Source organism: Rhinatrema bivittatum, chromosome 8, assembly GCF_901001135.1.
Source record: "Rhinatrema bivittatum chromosome 8, aRhiBiv1.1, whole genome shotgun sequence".
NCBI classification, from domain to species: domain Eukaryota; kingdom Metazoa; phylum Chordata; class Amphibia; order Gymnophiona; family Rhinatrematidae; genus Rhinatrema; species Rhinatrema bivittatum.
Window position 1 is genome coordinate 60,219,174 of NC_042622.1, and position 18,727 is coordinate 60,237,900.

Consider the following 18,727-nt stretch of genomic DNA (forward strand, 5'->3'; position numbering starts at 1 on the left):
TTGCACTTACGAGCCCAAAAAATGACGGCGGCTTCAGCTCACCATTTTTTTAGATATGGTAACAAATCTAGCAAACTTTTAGCAAGATTAGTAGCAGTTAAACGGAAAAAATCATATATTTCTGGGCTACGTACAAGTTCAGACCAACATGTCACCTCCTCTTCAGAGATATTGGAAACACTGCGGTCCTTCTATGAACATTTTATATAGGGAAGATCGGACTGGTGGGGAACTGGAGGAAGCTCGGTTCTTTCATGACCTGTCTCTACCCCAAGTGCCCGCCGCCCAACGGGACTTTCTTAGTAAACCTATAACCGAATTGGAGCTCAGAGGGGTCATAAAAACAGGGAAGGGGCAAAAATCACCTGGGCCAGATGGGCTCCCTGTGGAATATTATAAGATCTTACAGGAACAGATCGCTGGCCCCTTGACTAACTTTTACAACCAGGCTTGGCAGCAGGGGGCTCTCCCGCCCACTTTTAATAAGGCTTTTATTATGGTACTGCCAAAGCCTGGAAAGGACCCTCTTATGGCAGCCTCTTACCGTCCCATATCGCTTTTAAATTATGATTTAAAAATTTATGCTAGAATCCTGGCTCTTCGACTGAATAGAGTCTTACCTATTATCATCTCACCCTCCCAAGTAGGATTTGTAGGGGGACGCAGCGCAGGGGCGCATGTGATACGCTTACTCACAGCTATTGAAACATCACATAGGCAACAATTGCCTGCGATGGTGAATGGATTCGACTCTGAAAAGGCCTTTGATCGGGTCTCCTGGGACTATATGTTTTCCGTACTGTCACGTTATGGTATTCCACCCGGGCTCATTCAGGCCATTTCCCTTCTTTACACTCACCCCATCTCCCATATCTCAGCAAATGATGCACTCTCGGGGGAAATTCATATTCAACGTGGCGTACGGCAAGGATGTCCTCTTTCCCCAATTTTATATATCCTTGCATTAGACCCCTTACTACGTAAACTATTACAAGCCCCAGAGTTACAGGGGGTGCACTTTAAGGGGACGGAGTTTAGAGTTGCTGCTTTTGCAGACGACATGTTAGTTGTCCTAAGTAATCCTGTTGAAGCGTTACCCCATGTGCTACGGTTGCAGAGAGAATTTGGCACCTTTGCCGGTTTGAAAATCAATGTTGACAAGTCTGAGGCTTTAGATGTCCTAGGCACCTTACGCCATAATTGGCAGGGCATCTTTCCCTTACACTGGGTCGCACAGTCTTTAAAATACCTGGGTATCTATATTCCAGCAGACCCAGGGAAATTGTATGCACTGAATGTACTACCGCTAAAAACTAAGTTTATCAATAGATTACATTCATGGGAACAGCTCCCCCTTTCCATATCAGGGAAGATCATTTTGGTCAAAATGATGGAAATCTCGAAATGGCTATACTTATTCGCTATGCTACCTGTGTGGTTAAAAAAACGGGATATTCAGGACACCAGAAAGGCTCTGAGTCTTTTCTTGTGGCGGGGGAGAAGGGCGCGTATCCCTTTATCCATCCTCATGAGATCTAAGCAAGATGGTGGGTTGGGATGCCCGGATCTACGAGCGTATAATTATGCCAGTTTACTCAGACACATAAGGGATTGGGTTGCGAACACACATCATTGTTCCCCAACTGACCATTATAATAAGTGGGTTGCTCCTCTATCAATTAGTGCGGTAGTGCAATCTCCGGCTGAATTTCTGCCTAGTGCCATTGTGTCCAGTTCAACTATTCGCCCCTTTAGACGGATGTGGCGACAGCTCTGTCAGATAGTAATGGTAGAGCCAGGACGCACTGTGTGTTTACCTATTCAGGGATGCCCTTTATTCATACCGGGTATGCAACATGAACCTTTTAAAAGATGGACGCACAAGGGTCTAGTAAATGTTTATCAGTTTTTTAACTTGTCTGTTCAGCCTTTAACACTTTTGAGTTTTCAGGACCTGAAAGAAAGATACGGACTACTACGTACTGACTTCTACTGTTATCTACAAATCAGACACTTCATTACTGGGCAATTGATAAATCATCCACACTTCACCTTATCCCAGAAACTAATACCTATCCTACTGGGTCAAGATGGCAAGCGCCATCATTGTGCCCAATACTATGGTGAAGTCGTACCGCTTCTTTACTCATCTCCCCATGAATCGACTCTAAATAAGTGGAATAGATTCCTACCTGAACAACTAACACCACAAGACTTTCTTTGTAGCCTGAAGAACATCCCGAAGACGGTGGAGAATGTAAATCTGCGGGACAAACTCTATCAGATCTATTTCCAGGCCTATTACACCCAACAAGCAGCGTTTCACATGGGTAAGGCATCCTCCAAACTATGTGTCAAATGTCAGCACCCAATACCAAACTTTTACCATGCCATGTGGGAGTGCCCCATTGTTCAGTCCTTTTGGAAATACCTGCAGCGGTTTCTGTTCGACCTCTGGGGCATCCGCGTACCCCTGGCACCAAAGATCTGGCTTTTTGGAGTAGGTGATGATATCATTACATCTCGGATCGCTTTCAGAGTGTTTTTTTTCAAAAACTGCTTTTGCTAGCGAAAGTGACTATATTAGCTCAATGGTTGGAACCTTCCCCGCAGTACCAGTCTATTTGGGAAAATAAGCTTTCTGGTTTGCTTCACGTGGAGTATCGGACGGCTAAACAGCGACCGCCAAAATACAGAAAATGGACAATATGTATTTGGATGGACTATGTGAAACGCTTGCCCAGCACAGTGTCTGAACTGCTACCTAGCCTGAACGACGAACCGCAATCTACCTCTCTGGCTGGGCCATAATTCGATGAATATATGCCGTGTGCCAAGACTTTGTATGCCTACAATTCTGGAGGGATTTGCCACGGATAATGAGCTTACCTGACGGGATATGTTACAATGGTGGATCTGAACTTTACCATATGTGCCACTGCATACCCTTTGTTTTTCTCTCATTGCTCCTGCAAGGGTTTCACAATGGGTGAATTTCTAGAATTCTCAGCTCATTATGTAGCTTACTACTTTCACAAGCCCCAACGAGGGTGACCACAACAGACGGGGGGGGGGGGGGGGAGGGAATCCCACTAACAACGGTAACGGGGAGGGGACAAAATAACAGGGGGAGGGGGAACGTCTCTAGGGTAGGGGCGGACATGGGAGTTAATGTTCAAAAAACATTCTTAACCAGGGTTTCTCTACCCAGAGCCAAGTATAAGTAAGACCTGAGCATGAACCGGTGTTAATTGTAAGTTGTTCTAATTATTGTTTAGTGGTCATCACTGACGTATGTATATTACTGTGCTCTAAGACTTACGTTGTTAGTTTGGTGGTTTGTCTTTTCTGTTTAAAGATTGCTGTGAGACTGTTATCATGATGCCTTGGTTAATAATAAAGATAGTTCCAACAAAAAAAAATAATGTTATGAAAAGGTACTTCCAGAAATTTCCAACAATGTTTCATGGTCAACTAGTTAAAATGTATCCAGATTTAGCCCCAGCTACCAGAATAAGACATAGAGAATTTCTTGCCTTAAAGCAAAAGATAACATCATTAGGATATACTTTCTTTTTACGCTACCCTTGCAGATGCGAGATTAAGAAAGGGGAACATGTTTATGTTTTTTATCAAAGCGATCAGCTCCAACAGTTTGTGGAGGCTCAACAACCTTTTGCTTCCTCTCCATTGCCTATTTGTGAACCATCAACTAGTGTGCTACCTATTAGTGAGTAGCTATTTATAAGGCAGATATAGTATAATACCAGCTTTAAAACTATGTAAAGCTTTCGTAGTAATATTTTTCTGAAAATTTTTCTCCTAAATGTTTTGAAGTATCCTTAAAGAGTCTCAAATTTCCTTATTAAAAAGTGATTGTATGATTTTTTTACTTTTCAGATATACAATATTTAGATTGTATTGAAAATGTATTCTTTTATTGTATTCTTCAATGAATCATGTTATGGAATGGTATTTTTCCTTTGTATATTTGAATTTAAAAACTATAAAATAAAGAATTTAAAAAAAACTCCACAATGGAATCAGTAACCTCAAGGGAGGCCTAAGGTGCTTCATTCCCTTCAAAAAACTGGTCAAATCAGGATGAGACGACAAGGAAAAACACCATTCACTGGAACTCTGAGATAGGCAAGAGCTGCAACCTGCACCTTCAAGGAATTAAATGCCAAGCCTTTATTCAATCCAGCCTGCAAAAAATCCAAAATGAGAGGGATCTTAACTGAACAAGGAAGAACACCCCACTCCTCAGAGGCCTCAAAAACTCTCCAAACTCGCAGATAAGCAAGGAAGTGGACAACTTGCAAGCGCGGAGTAAAGTGGCAATCACCACAGAGGCATAACCATGCTTTAACAGGCGATCCCTTTCAAGGGCCAAACCATAATACAGAATAGAGTTGGATCCTCAAGAAGAACCAGTCCCTGCTGAAGCAGATCCATATGCAGTGGAAGACAGAGGGGGACCTTCACAAGGAGTCGTCATAAATCTGCATACCACAGATGCCTGGGCCAGTCCGGCCCCACCAATAGTACTAGCTCCCTGTGGCCTTCGATCTTGCGAATTATCCTGCCCAGCAAGGGCCACGAAGGAAAGACATAAAGCAATTTGTCTTCTGGCCAGACCTAAATGAGAGCGTCTATTCACAGGGACCATGGATATCTCCTGTGACTTTAGAAGCAAGGAACCTTCGCATTTCGAGAAGTGCCAGCAGGTCTAGGAATGGAAGGCCCCAGCGATCCACAATCAGCTGAAATGTCTTGACTGACTACACCCACTCTTCTTGGGTCAAGACTCTCCCTGCAGAGAAAGTCCACTCTTACGTTGTCTTTTCCTGTAGTGTGAGAGGCTGAGATCATCTGCAGATGACCTTCCGCCCATTCTATCAGCTGATCTATTTCCTGTGACACTTGCTGGCTCTTAGTTCCTCCCTGGCGATTGACATAGGCCACCGTTGTCCAACATCACACAAACTGCTTTATTCTGCAGTCTGTGGCTGAACTGCAAGCATGCCAGCTGTACCGCCTAGGCCTCCAGGCAATTGATGTTCTAGCAGGACTCTTCAGCATTCCAGTGCCCCTGGGCCATTTACTCCAGACAGTGAACCCCCCCCAAACATGGAGACTCGCATCTGTTGTGAGTACCAACCAGGCTGGAGAGGACAAGGGAACTCCCTTTCTCAGATGATCCTCCCTCAACCACCACTGGAGGCGGGAGCAGATTTCCATCAGCAAGTGGAGCTGAACTGCATAATCCTGAGACTGCGGGTTCCAACAAGATAGCAGAGAACACTGAAGAGAATGCATATGCACCATTGCCCATGGCATCACTTCCAGGGTAGCTGCCATCAGAGTACCTGTAGGTAAGACCACACCGTCTGGCATATGGTGTTCATCAACTGACGCACTTGAGACATCAATCTCTGGATCTGAACTTCCAGTAGGAAAACTCTGTCCTGTACTGTGTTGAACCAGACCCTCAGATACTCCAATAACTGGGATGGTTCAAGATTGTTCTTGGTCAGGTTCACCACCCAAGCAAGCTCCTGCAATAAGGAGATCACTTTGTGTGTCACCAAGCGGGCTTTCTTCCTGAGACTTGGCTCAAATCAGCCAGTCATCCAAATACAGGTGCACTAGGATTCCTTCTTTTCGCAAGGCCGCCGCTACCACTATCATAATTTTGGAAAATGCTTTGGGAGCAGTGGTGAGACTAAAGGACAGTGCCCAAAACTGATAATGGCACCAACACTGCAAAGCGTAGAAAGCATTGGTGTTCCAATCGGATAGGAATATGAAGGTACGCCTCTGCAGATCCAAGGTGGTCAGAAATTCCCCCAACTGCATTGCCATTATTACAGTGTGTAAGGTTTCCATTCGAAAATGAGTCACCTTCAAGTGATTGTTGACCCTCTTGAGAGCCAAGATGGGACAAAAAGAGCCCTCCTTCTTGGGCACAACAAAAAAATGGAATAGTGCCCCATACTTTGAGACGTGGGCACTGGAACCACAGCCCTCAGTCTGAGGCGCCTTTGAAGCGCCCTGCTTCTTCTGCAGGGAGTGGCAAGGAGACACCATGAACATGTCCCGAGAAATACTGCAGAATTCCAGTGCATACCCTTCACATATCATCTCCAGGACCCTATTTCCTGTTCCGGAAGGTGGGTCAGTAAACCTTCATTGGGAAGCTCAGAAAGGTCCATCACCTGAGCTGCTCCTCTCTTGGGCTGCTGGGGATGAAAGGACTGAGACCAACCGAAAGGCCGAGTCCACTGAAAGGTTATTCCTCTGTAGGGACGAAAATGCCTGGAATCCTGGAAATGACTCTTCATACCACAGGGGCACTGTAATTGTTTCTTATCCTCCAGCAACTGAGGCACCAGAGACTCGCCCCACTTACTGGCCAGTTTCTCCAACTCGCTCCTAAACAAGAGCGAGCCTTTAAAAGGCATCTTGGTAAGATTGGCTTTAGAAGCTGTGTCAGCTGACCAATTTCGCAACCAGCATTGACACCTGGCCACTATCACTCTGGCCGAAGTCCGAACCAAATCACAGCCTACACTGTTAAAAAGGTGGCAGCAAACTCCATAACCACTCTGGAATTCCCTCAAACACATCAGCCTCCTGAGAGAGAAGCAGAAAAGATCTCGCCACTAGGGCACAACAGGAGACAATCTGTAAATTCATCACCACTGCCTCAAAGGCTTGCTTAAGAATAGCCTCAATCCTTCTATCATGTACATCCCTTCAAGGCCGCTCCTCCCTCTATGGGGATAGTAGTCTACTTAAAACACGGCACATACTAGAACATCCATTTTGGGAAAACTCAAAACGCTCTCTCACAGCCAGATCCAGGGTATACAAGCCTTCCAATGTCCGACCCCCTTTAAAATTTTCCTCTGGGGCATCCCATTCCAGATCAATCAATTCCTGGGTGGCATCCATCACTGGCAAAACACAAGAGGCTTCACGTAAAGAAACCAAAATGGGATTCTTCCTCTGCTCTGGCATAGCATCCAAACTAGGAACACCCAACTGTTTCAAAGTCTAGGAAGTCGGGCCCAGCAGTTCATCTCTATGAAAGAACCACAACATGGTTTGATAGGGTTCCAGCCCTGGAGGAATTTCCCTATCGTCTGGGGAATCCAGATCAACCTCATCAATAGTGCCATCTGGATTCCTGTTGGGAACACCCGCAGGGAGCTGGGGCAAGCCCCAGCGCTTAAGCATAAGACTGGAACAGGGAGGAGCCAATCAGACAGACAGAGGGGATTGGGGGGGAGCAAAGGACTGCGCCTGAAGAAGGGCTTGTAAGCCTTGAAAAAATTCCACCCAAGAAAAAGCAGCCGGGTCCAGACCAAGCCCAGAAGGAACTGGAGCTGGTCCCACAGAACTGCCCTCACCAGTGAAGAAGCCAGTCAAGGGAGAACAAGATCTGGTGTCCCCCTAATCAAGGCTCAAGAACAGAGTATACGATGCGTGCAGACCCAACACACTGCCCACATCGATGGCCTATAGAGGGCAGCAGAACACACACATGAGCGCGCAAAAACAGCTGCTGCAGCCTACCACGCAGCATGCAAGAAAGAAGCCTAAGTGTGGGGCCTAGCCCACCGGGGGCTGCTCAACCCGCCAGACTGCCTAGTTCCCCAACCCCAAGGGGAGTGGAAACGAATATTGGCATGGTGCACCGAAAACAGAGGCTAGAGGAAGTCCTGAAAACCCTCCGTCTCAGATTCAGGTAAAACTTTTTTTTTTTTAAACCTTACCTGAGCTCAGTGCTTACCGGTTGAGTACAGAGATGGTCTCCAGCTGCGGGGGGGAAGAAGGCATCTACCGAAACTACCGAACTCTGCCTCCTGCACCCGCTGGCTTTCAGCTAAACTAGCAGCTAAGTCCACACCAGGAAACCCAGCTACTGGACCATGAATATCGGCTCAGGAATTCTCAACTGGGGGCGAGACCTTTAGGTATCACCACAGGAGAGCAGGGCTTTCTTTTCCTGAATTTAGAATTTCAAATTTCTCTTTTCAAAAAGCTCAAAGCAATCCCCATAGGGAGATGCACATCCACCATCTGCTGGAGACTGAGAATACTGGCAGGCTGGAGTCACTGCAAGGGTATATATACTGTGATGTCAGCTTGCTCTATCTCCATCTGCTGGCAGGGAAGCATAAACCCACGGTCCTGAGTCCATCTGTTTACACACTAGGAAAAGAAATGGTTTAAAATAAATAAAATTCCTCTTCATATCTGAAAAAGATCTGGGATGAAGATTGGAGCAACTGTGGATAAAAAATGTTGGGAACATTTTTATTCCTATCAGTTTTGTCATGTAATCCCTTTCTTTATTGTTTATTGAGCGATGTTAGACTTCCCTACAACTATTTAGGGCTGGCCTTAATAATCTTAAAGTATGTTAATTTTGTTGCTCTGATATGGGGTCTCAGTTGCATGTGCTATTTTATTGAAACAACATTCAGCCTTTTTGGACTGGAGTCTGGAAAATATTAATAAGGTTCAATTTGAAAACTTAGTTGAATTATTAGATTGCCATCACCTTGTGCCTGTTAAACATCAGAAATTAATAAATATTGATGACCATTTCTCTAAAGATTTTAATTGGAAAGAGTATATGTTGAATTCTTACTACTGATGGAGTACTGTATGCATGATTCAGCAGACATCATCATCTTCAGAGTCCTGGAGTCTTCAGACTCCTTCGTGGGGCCGCCTCACTGCCCAGCCAAGCTGAGCACCCTCTGGATGCTGGGTGATGTCTTTTTAGCAGGACTTTAGTCACCTTGCAGCTGACCCTGGGTATGAGGGTGCTTCTCCCCTGCTGCCTTTCTTTGGAAAAATAACACAAAACCCAAGGAAAAAGCCTGAGAATCCTCCAAATCCTCCTGCATTAAGACCTCCGCATCTTCTGAAGCTTCTAGCCTCTTTGTGGGACTCCGCACAGCAGGCCATAAAGGAGAAGGGGAATCCCCTTGCCTCCCCAGGAACCTCCAGTACTGCTGAGACAGCATTCAATATGGCTGCCGTTTGCGTGCTCACAGGAAAAGGACCTGTGATGGCTCCTGATAACCTCGTAGGTGGTTTTACATGTCAAAATGAAGTCTGCACTCTTACACGCCAAAACAGAGCCTACATCAGCCAAGCTGCCTTTCTCCCCGAGAGACGCAGTGCATGCACAAATTCATACAGATGAGATGAGCACATGGATCCCCACGAGGGGCAGGCCTTGCCTCGTATCCTTGGCTGGTGCCATGTACATCTCACACACACTGCCTCGTGGCTCACTGCAGCGATCTCATAAACGCCATGACCCCAGCTACCTCCAGCTCTCACCTGTGTCTGAGTGTGATCATTAATCACTCACAGAGCCAGCCAAAGTCGAGAAACCCTCTCCAAGCCCCCATGGAAAATGATCAGGTCATTTCAAATAAATAAATAAATAAATAAATAAAACCTTCCTGAATGCTTCAGAGCAGCTGCTGGTTCCAGAGGGCTCTCGTGGGTTTTGAGGGAACTGGGCCATCAGCTATCAAAACCCCCTCAGTGTCCAGGGACGAGCCAGCACCAAGGGCCACCAACCCCTTGCTCATCCACCTCAACCAGGAAGGATAGCCCCCACTTAACTCTCCCCCCCCCCTTCCAGGAGGTAGCTCCTGAAAGAAATCCATCTTCCTTTATTTATTTATTTTAACTCCGCACTGCAAGTTTTAAAACTCTACCATCTGCTGGAGACAGAAATACGGAGGGACTGCAGGTGGCACTCTAGTTTAAATAGCACTGTTACTAAAGCTTTTCTTCTCTGGTCTCCATCTGCTGGCAGGGAGGCAAAAACCGTGGACGTCTGGACTGATCTGGGATATGAATAGTAATAGAAGAATTTTGTCTAAAGTTTGCTTTTTGTAAGACACTTTTTTAAAAAAAAAAAAAAAGAGGAGGGTGACAAACAACTTGAAATGAAATATTTCTCTGTTTTTGTTATGATCCCCTCTTTTGTTCATCATATACATTTCCTGGATAGGACAGGAAATGATTTTGTTTATACTTTTTAAAATTTGATGAAAATTTGGGGTTAGTCTTAAAAACCATCTTTACTCTACAATACTTCATAGCTACTGTAAAGATGCTATGCTTGCAGTTGATATGCTTCAATGAAAACTGAAGTTTCAAAAATAAATGGTTTAGAAGGGATTTTTTATGGATCTGTTGTATAAAACCTTACCCTTGCTAACCAAGGCCCTGGAATTGAATGAGTAACTCATATTTGACTGTAAAAAAAAAAAATGCAAAAAGAAAATTTTTTTAAAAATCAATGTTTAATTTTTCATTATCTTTCACTCAGACTTTGGGAAATTTAATATTTTAGTGTTCTTTCTATAGATACATGGCTTCAAATACAACAATTAAAAAATGGATCTTTGTGTGTCAATTTGCATAATTTCATGTATTTTCAAGGTTGGGAACCCAATAAAGATATGGTTAGCATGATGATGATGATCATGATTTTGCTAGAGAAAGTAAAAGGGTGTTAGTTCACTAAAAATAAAATGAACTAAAAAGAGAACCATGACATATTAAAGATGTAAGCTTTCAGAACTACTAGATCTTTTCTTCTTTCAACTGATTTTACATTTGTGAGAGAATGGCATCCAGTCCCAAATATTACATTTGGTTTTGAATATCATATACAAGAAAATAACATTTTTCAGATAATGTCAACAGATCAAAGCACAGTATGTCCAATAAATCAGTGCCATATGCACATTATTTGCATTTTTGGTTGATGAATCAGCTTGATAAACAAATTCCATCTAACACAGGCTAAATTATCACATTTTATATATTTACACTTTTTCTAATTCAGTAATATCAAAGTGATGTTTTTCCAGATCTTAACTGGGGTGTATCAACTATAGATGCAATACTGGTTGAAGCTACTTGTGATTGTTTTTTTTAAAGAAACAAACAAACCATACAGCCAATTTATGTATAAATTATGGAAAAGGGGGGATATTTGTATCTCCATGACTTATGCACATAGCATATACATTCTCTAGAAACTAGATGAAACAGATCCAGGCAGCCAATGCTTTTCATTTTTAGAGGGTTTATTTTTCTTGCAAGGACTAGATCCATTCAAAGTGATATCAGAAAAAATAAAATAAAAGGCAGAATTATTTTCTCAATTAAGTTTCATCAGCAATAGAAGATGCTAGATTAGAAGGGCACTAACAGCTAGATTGTCCAAAAGAGTCATTTGCCAGTTCATTTCTAGATCTCCTTCCTGTTTTTGCCCTGTGTTTTATTTTTGTTTTTAAACCTTTTGGAATAACATTTTTGCATACTGTTTTGATAAATCTCCCTCAAGTGCACTATTTAGATGTCACATGGGTTTCTGATGAAGACTACAATAACAGTATTCCAGTTTACTTAAGTTAATGGTGGAATTAGAAAAGTTGGAAACATTTTCAGAACATCAAACAAGAATATTTTCTCAGGAATGATTTAAAAAAGGAGCACAATCATGGTTTCAACTGTTAAGTAAAAGATGAATTTTAAAAGTCCAGCAGGCACAAAAAACAAAACAAAACAAAAATAAAACAGGCAATGCGAGCACATGTAGTGCTTACATGCCCTTGCCATATTTTAAAAGCTGCCTACATACACACATATCTCCTGCTGCACGCACATTTCAGAATCAAAAAGGGATGTACTGTGGGCGGGGCATAGGCATTCTAGGGTGGGGCCATGAGATGTGCACGCAAATATTTTTGCCCCTAGGTCTCCGCCCAGGTCTAGTGCCACATAACTTTACTTCTACTATGGAGGAGATGTTAAGTGTTTAAAAAAAAAAAAATGCCAGTCCAGAGGTGAGTGGGGGGAGAGCAGGCTATCAAAACTAGGATTTGGAGACCTAGCTCTATACTGGATGATCTGGTCTTCACATTGATGTGCCTTGGTTATAAAATTCCCCCATTTACACGGTCCAACCCTGATTTGTAAAATCAGGTGCACACTTTCGCGCGCCAAGGCCATTTTATAACACACACATGTATGCGCGCATACGTTATAAAATCGCTATGTTCCTGGGCGCGCAAACACACGTGTCAATATGCACCTGGCACACTCCTTTGAAAGTTACCATCCTTGCAGCAAAAAATTCAGTGCTAGTACTTATGCTTAAAGGAAAGCAGAATTTAAAACAAGCTAATATTTTGAGTTAACTGAAATATTTGTAAATTAGATCTCTTTAAAATTTTTAATTAGCATTGGAAAATAATCCTTACATTTTATTTTGGACCTATTTAAAATGATACAGAACTATTTAGACAATAGCACTGGTGGCAAGTTCCTTTATACCTACATAATTACATTTGATGAATGTTAAGAGTTCTAAAGCAAAGGGGCTCTACTGAATAAGCAAATGCAATGATCTAAAAAGCATACTACTCAGCACGCTACTGAATCTAGAAAAAGGGATAAATAAAGGGGCTTTTTGTAGCGACCAGAGTTTGAGTGCCATATATAATTCTTGCTCTGAGTCAGCTGGGCCTGAGAGTGCTGCAGGGGCAGTAATAACAGGCCTTGAGAGACAGGGAGTCCCAACTATTGCATAACAGTAAAATCAACAGGTGGAATTCAGGGTGCACTCATACTAGGTTTTAAAAGAGAGCTGCAGTCTGTGGCCCCCTATCTAAAAATGTAATACAGCCATAATCTTCATGGCCAAAAAAAAAAAACAAACAAACACTGGTAGCATGAAACATTACTGTAACAATTCCTGTATCAGCCCAGAAGGGTTGTTAATGGAAATGCAACAACTACATCAAGATAAGCTATGAACCACTTAAACACTGCAACTTGGCATTTTTGAAACCACATTGTTACAGTATGGCTAAATCAGTATGTATCTTCTTGCAAACACTCTTCAAATGAAAATAATTTCAGCTGATATCATTGCTATATAAAATCTATAGGTGCCCAGTGTTTATTTGCATGGCTAAAACAATAGCAGCTTAGCTAGGCTAAACTCTAGTGGAAACTTTATTTTATCTGCAACAGGGACTGAATCAATTTCCCACTCTCCAATAACACATTTCTCTTCAACTATCCCATCCTTCCTGGTACCAAAGGCTATTGCATAAAATCAGACATTATACAAACTGTTTAGATTAATATAAATTATGCATTACACAGAAAATTGTTTCAGTACCAAACAATGCAAAACTGTCAATAACAACCAAAGGCAACTTGCTTCCAGTTGGAATAAGAGATACAATTCCATTTCCCAGGCTACCAGATACCATCTTTTTGCTGAGCATTGCTTATGTCATTTCTACCTCTGGAACAACATTCCATATCTATTCCATTATTTTCATTTCTGGTGCTCTAGTGAAATTCTGCGGCACTGCTGTGGATTCAAAAAATACTTTCAACATGACTGCTACATATGTTCTTATCCTATGTACAAAAGTGTGCACACATGTGTTCACAAACTTTATATTACCAGATCTGACCACCAAAGCTGAATTGTCTGCAAACATGGTTTAAATTCACTATAAATTATTTCTAACTGTGCAGCTGCAGGTCAACCACTCTTTCAAATAGTATTCAGCAAATTAAAAAATTGAAGGATTAATTCACAACTGGAATGTGAGCTCTGAGCACAGTGTCTTTAGGTGGCTTGTCTCCAGTGTCTACCATTCAGCCTTGAATGTACATGTGTTACTAAATAGTATATTACGTATATTAAATATTCTGAACAGTTTATCTAGAAAAGTAATAATTTTATGTATTAAAACTGGAAATTTGTATATTTGAACGTATATAAATAAGCTTGTGTGTGAACAAACACCAGACTACATGTACACAATATGATGATGCTCAGAATCATTATGCAATACAAAGGCTTATAAGCCAGTGGCTGCAGTTTTATTATAGATTACTGACAAATGTATACAAAAGGGTTGGTTCCATTGTAGATGAGTAAGAAATCTCAAAGATTATCCAATAGAAGGCAGAAAAGGCCTCATATGCTGTAGGGAAGACGTTCAGAACGAATTCCTATGCTTCCCAATTCTGCACAGTATTCTAGATTGGACTGGGGACACCTCTGCACTTAGCTGCTGAATTCTCTCTTGCTTTTATTCCTCCGCTTCTGAAAGCAATCACTTAAATAGCAGCGCATTTCCACCATACTCTTCTGCTGAGATTCAGATGAGATCCATGGTTTAAATCTTCCATGTAGAGAGATTCATCTTTATAAGCAGTTCATGTTCAATCTGCTTCTGCATAAAATGATTAAAACATTAAAATATAAATGTTATTACTGCAATACTACTGAAAGCAAAGCCATCACGTAAAGTTCATATTGGAAACCTAACAATTGGAAAATTGAATTCAAAGTGTTTGACTTTCCTAGGCATTTGTTACTTGTTGCGGAGGCAGCTCTGTAAACCCTATGCATGAACATAACAGGAAATCATTTACAGGCCGATTCAGTAAAAACAGGGGAGAGCAGACGAACGCCCGCTCTCCCCGCCCGCGTACCGGCCACTCGCCGGTGCACGCGATACAGTACGCAAATGAGGTGGTACGGTAGAATCGGGCAAAAGGAGACGCTAGGGACACTAGCGCGTCCTTAGTGCCTCCTTTTAGCCCGGAGCGGCGGCTGTCAGCGGGTTTGACAGCTGATGCTCAATTTTGCTGGCGTCAGTTCTCGAGCCCGCTGACGGCCACAGGCTCGGAAACCGGACGCCAGCAAAATTGAGCATCCGTTTTTTGGCCCAGCAGCCGCGGGCCGAAATCAAATTTTATTTTTTTTTTATAAACTTTTTTTTACTCTTCGGGACCTCCGACTTAATATCGCCATGATATTAAGTCGAAGGGTGCCCAGAAAAGCAGTTTTTACTTTCCCGTTGCCGGAAGAAATTAGCGCCTACCTTTGGGTCGGCGCTAATTTCTGAAAGTAAAATGGGCGGCTTGGCTGCACATTTTACTTTCTGTATCCCGCATGCATACCTAATAGGGCTATCAACATGCACTTGCATGTTGAGGGCGCTATTAGGTGCCGCGGGTTGGACGCGCGTTTTCCTCCCCTTACTGAATAAGGGGTAAGGGAAAAACGCGCGTCCAAGAGCAGGCTAACAGTGCGCTCCATCGGAGCACACTATACTGTATCGGCCTGTTAGTCAGCTAGATACATGCATGGCTCTTGATGCGTGTCTTGCAGAGGTGAGCAGCCTATGGCCTGTGAGCCAACACCAGTCCCAGAATACTTTTCTTCTGGCTCATGGTGATCCTTTGGGGTAAATTTTAAGAGCTTGGCGTGCACAAAAGCTGGGAGATACATGCTTCTCTTGGGCCGGCGCTCACTGCACGGATTTTTAAAAACACGCAAGTACGCGTACAAATTTTTTTTGGAAAAGGGGCAGGGCATGGGCATTCCCAGATTTTAGCATTAAAAAAGCACATAACTATTTGCACACACAAGCACGCACCGGGGTCCCTATCCGCATATTTTTACTTCTGCTATAGCTGACATGACATGTATAATAAAAACAAACAAACAGAGGTTAGCGAGGATTGAAGGGTTGGGGCTATAAGGATAAAAGGGAAGCAGGTTGATTGGGGGAGAGGGATTAGAAAGTTCTAGCCTTTATCTGGGTGAACTGGGAACAGATTGGGAAAACTGGTAATTGCATTAGCGCACGTATGTAATAAAATCCCACTTACGCAGTAGAGCCGGCATTTGTGCACCTCCATATAAAATTGTGTGTATATGTATGTGCGTACTGCCAATTTTATACCATACGTGCATATACGTATGTATATTGTAAAATGACCATGCCATTCACTAAGTCGGTATAAGCATGTATATATACGCGCACGCAGCTGTTTGAAAGTTACCTAACCAGTGTTTAGTCTATAGCATCTCAAGTCTCTCCGCCACTTTCAGATTCAGTCAGAAAGGAAAAGGCTGTTCTCACAAACTCCTTCCTGCTGGCCCCATGATCAGATCTTAAAAGAAAAAAAAATATTGATTGCGGAACCAAAAGGAAAGCGGTTCATGTGGGGATAACTTCTCCTTTCTGGCTGGGTCATCCTCCTCCTCAACATTCAACCATCAGCAGCCTAGCAGAAAAGGAGCACTGGCAGGCTCACTGATGTCTTCTTGCTCAGGCCCAGTCCTGAATCCCGGATCCCAAAGGCATCCCTGGAGTCTTCTTCCTCAGGATCAGCCACTGAGAGGGAAGCCATAGATGCCAGGTGAGCACTACAGTAACGTGCAGGAAGAAACCAGGCCAAGGAAGTTTTGGAGGTTCTTTTGAGTATGTGTGGGGGATCCTCTTTTTTGGGCTATTTGGTATTTAATGTTTTGTCTATGGTTAATTTTGTAGATTTTTGTTCCCTCTCTATTTTTGCTTTTTCTTTTATTTTTGGTTGAATTTTCTTCATTTGTTTTACACATAAACAGCTCTACTGGAGGATATACTGCATTATTAGAGGGACCCCTTGATGCAGGCAAGAGCTCCAAACTTGATTCATTATAGAAAATATTTACCCACTCCTGGTCTATTGGCTATGAGTGTGCATCATTTGGTGATGTGTGGGATTCTTTCCTTAGAGTTTACAGAGCTGCCTCTGCAACAAGTAAATGCCTAGGAAAGTCAAACACTTCTCTTCCACATTCAAATCAAATGTGGCATAAACTAATATCTGTTTATGATCTTGTTCTTTCTCCTGATTGCACAGTTCATTTAATTTCTCTTGCTACTAGATTTATAATATCTCAGGCATGATTTTAGAAGTGAAAACTACAGCCTCTCTCTAGCTTCTAATAGGGTAATTACTTAATTATAATTGCTCTTCTCCAACAGTGACGTTCAAATAGCTTCACAATGAAGAGTCATATGGGCTGTCACAAGCCTACAAGCTTAGTTGGAAGGCTTCTCCCCATACTTGGCCTAGAACTTTTAAAGTTCACATACTATTTATATGATCTGATATAATCCAACATATTCCACTCCTTTTTTATAGCAATTAAAAAAAAAAAAAAAAAAGGCAGCAATGGATACCTCCAAAAGAGTTACAGTGAGTGGTGAATGCTCTCCTTGGTGATCAGAAAGTGAAGGTTCTTCCAGATATCTAACAGTCATGCTAACTAGATTAATTAGCTAAGAATTGTCTGGTAACCAAACACCAACATAATGAGAAAAAGGACAGAGATACAGAATAAAAACACTGGAAATGATCAGTATGACTATGTCCATATCCAAGATGGAAACTAGCTTAGAGCCTGCAGCAAGACTGCCATGCAGGTTACAGCTTGGGCACATACAGCACAAGTAGGCCAAGAACCACGAACTGCACAGGACATGAACTTCTGTGCTGGATCAAAGAAAAGTAGGCATCTGGATAAGGAACTTCCTCAAAGCCTGTCTTATTGCCTCTAAGAATCTGAAGCTGCTTAAACCCAAATGAGGAATAGAGGAATCCTCCAAGCACAGCCATTTCAGAGAGAAGTTTATCTTAATCTGAATCCTTTAAGCCATGAGCCCATGATGGCTAGGCCTCAACTGGTACTTCAATGCTCATATCTCAATTGTGTATCAAGTTATTTGAGCCCTTTAAAAAAAATGCCTTTAGATTGAGATACATGCTCACAGTGAGGCACTGAAGCAGTTGAAGACTGCTTTGAAAGAACCCAATTGTCAGATTTTTAAGAACCCTGAGGTCTTATAACCAGGCTCTAAAGCTAGCACAAAAGCAGGACAACCTTCCTGACCAGGTACATATAAAGCCTTTCTGGACAGTTCATAGAAAGAGCTTCCTGACACTTTTGCATGCATCATGAATTTTTCCCAAGTTAATGACAGACCTCATGTCCATCAATCACATGTCCCTGGACTGGTTGTTACAATATTTTTCATAAGTGATATTGGGGAAGGATTATCAGGAAAGATTTGTCTTTTTGTGGATGATACTAAAATCTGCAACAGAATAGACACCCAGGAACGGGTGGAAAAAATGAAGAAGGATCTAGCAAAATTTGAGGACTAGTCTAGGGTCTACAGGCTAAGGTTTAATGCTAAAAAAAATGCAGTTGTGCATTTAGGCTTCAAAAAGCCAAAGGAGCAGAACATTCTTGGGAATTAAATTCTATGCACAAACCAAGAGCAGGAACTGGGGGTGATCGTATCCAATAATCTCAAGTTGGCTGAACAGGTAAATAAGGTGATGGCAAAAGCCAGATATATGCTTGGGTGCATAGGGAAAGGAATGGTCAGCAGAAAAAGAAGGCATATTGCCCCTGTGTTAGTCCCTGGTGAGACTTCATTTGGCAAACTTTGTACAATTCTGGAGACTGCACCTTCAAAACAATATAAACTGGATAGAGACTGTCCAGAGCCTAGCTACTAAAATGAACAGTGGTCTTCTTTACAAAGCATATGGGTACAGACTTAAAGATCTAAACATGTATACCCTTGTGAAAAGTCAGGTTAGAAGAGATATGAGACATTATAATACCTCTAAGGTAGGAGGTCAAGTGATAAGCCAAAAGGGATCAGATGTGTAAATGAGGAAATCCTTCGGTCTCAGGTCAAATTTCTTTTAAATAAAGCTAATCACCAACGCGCAGGTGGCCTAGTTATATTTATTTAAAGAGTCTTCTATACTGATAGTCATAGGG

The 18,727-nt window shown here is 42.4% G+C and overlaps 1 protein-coding gene across 2 annotated transcripts in view; it reads right to left on the reverse strand.

Moving 5' to 3' along the window:
* Positions 1-13,943: 13,943 nt before the first annotated feature.
* The window catches only part of ZHX3 (zinc fingers and homeoboxes 3), a 58,628-nt gene continuing 53,844 nt past the window's right edge, over positions 13,944-18,727 (reverse strand). For both annotated transcript variants that reach the window (XM_029612322.1, XM_029612321.1), the window contains exon 3: positions 13,944-14,321. In XM_029612322.1, the coding sequence (XP_029468182.1) occupies positions 14,311-14,321 (11 nt within the window). In that variant the 3' untranslated portion in view covers positions 13,944-14,310. The remainder of the gene's footprint in view (positions 14,322-18,727) is intronic.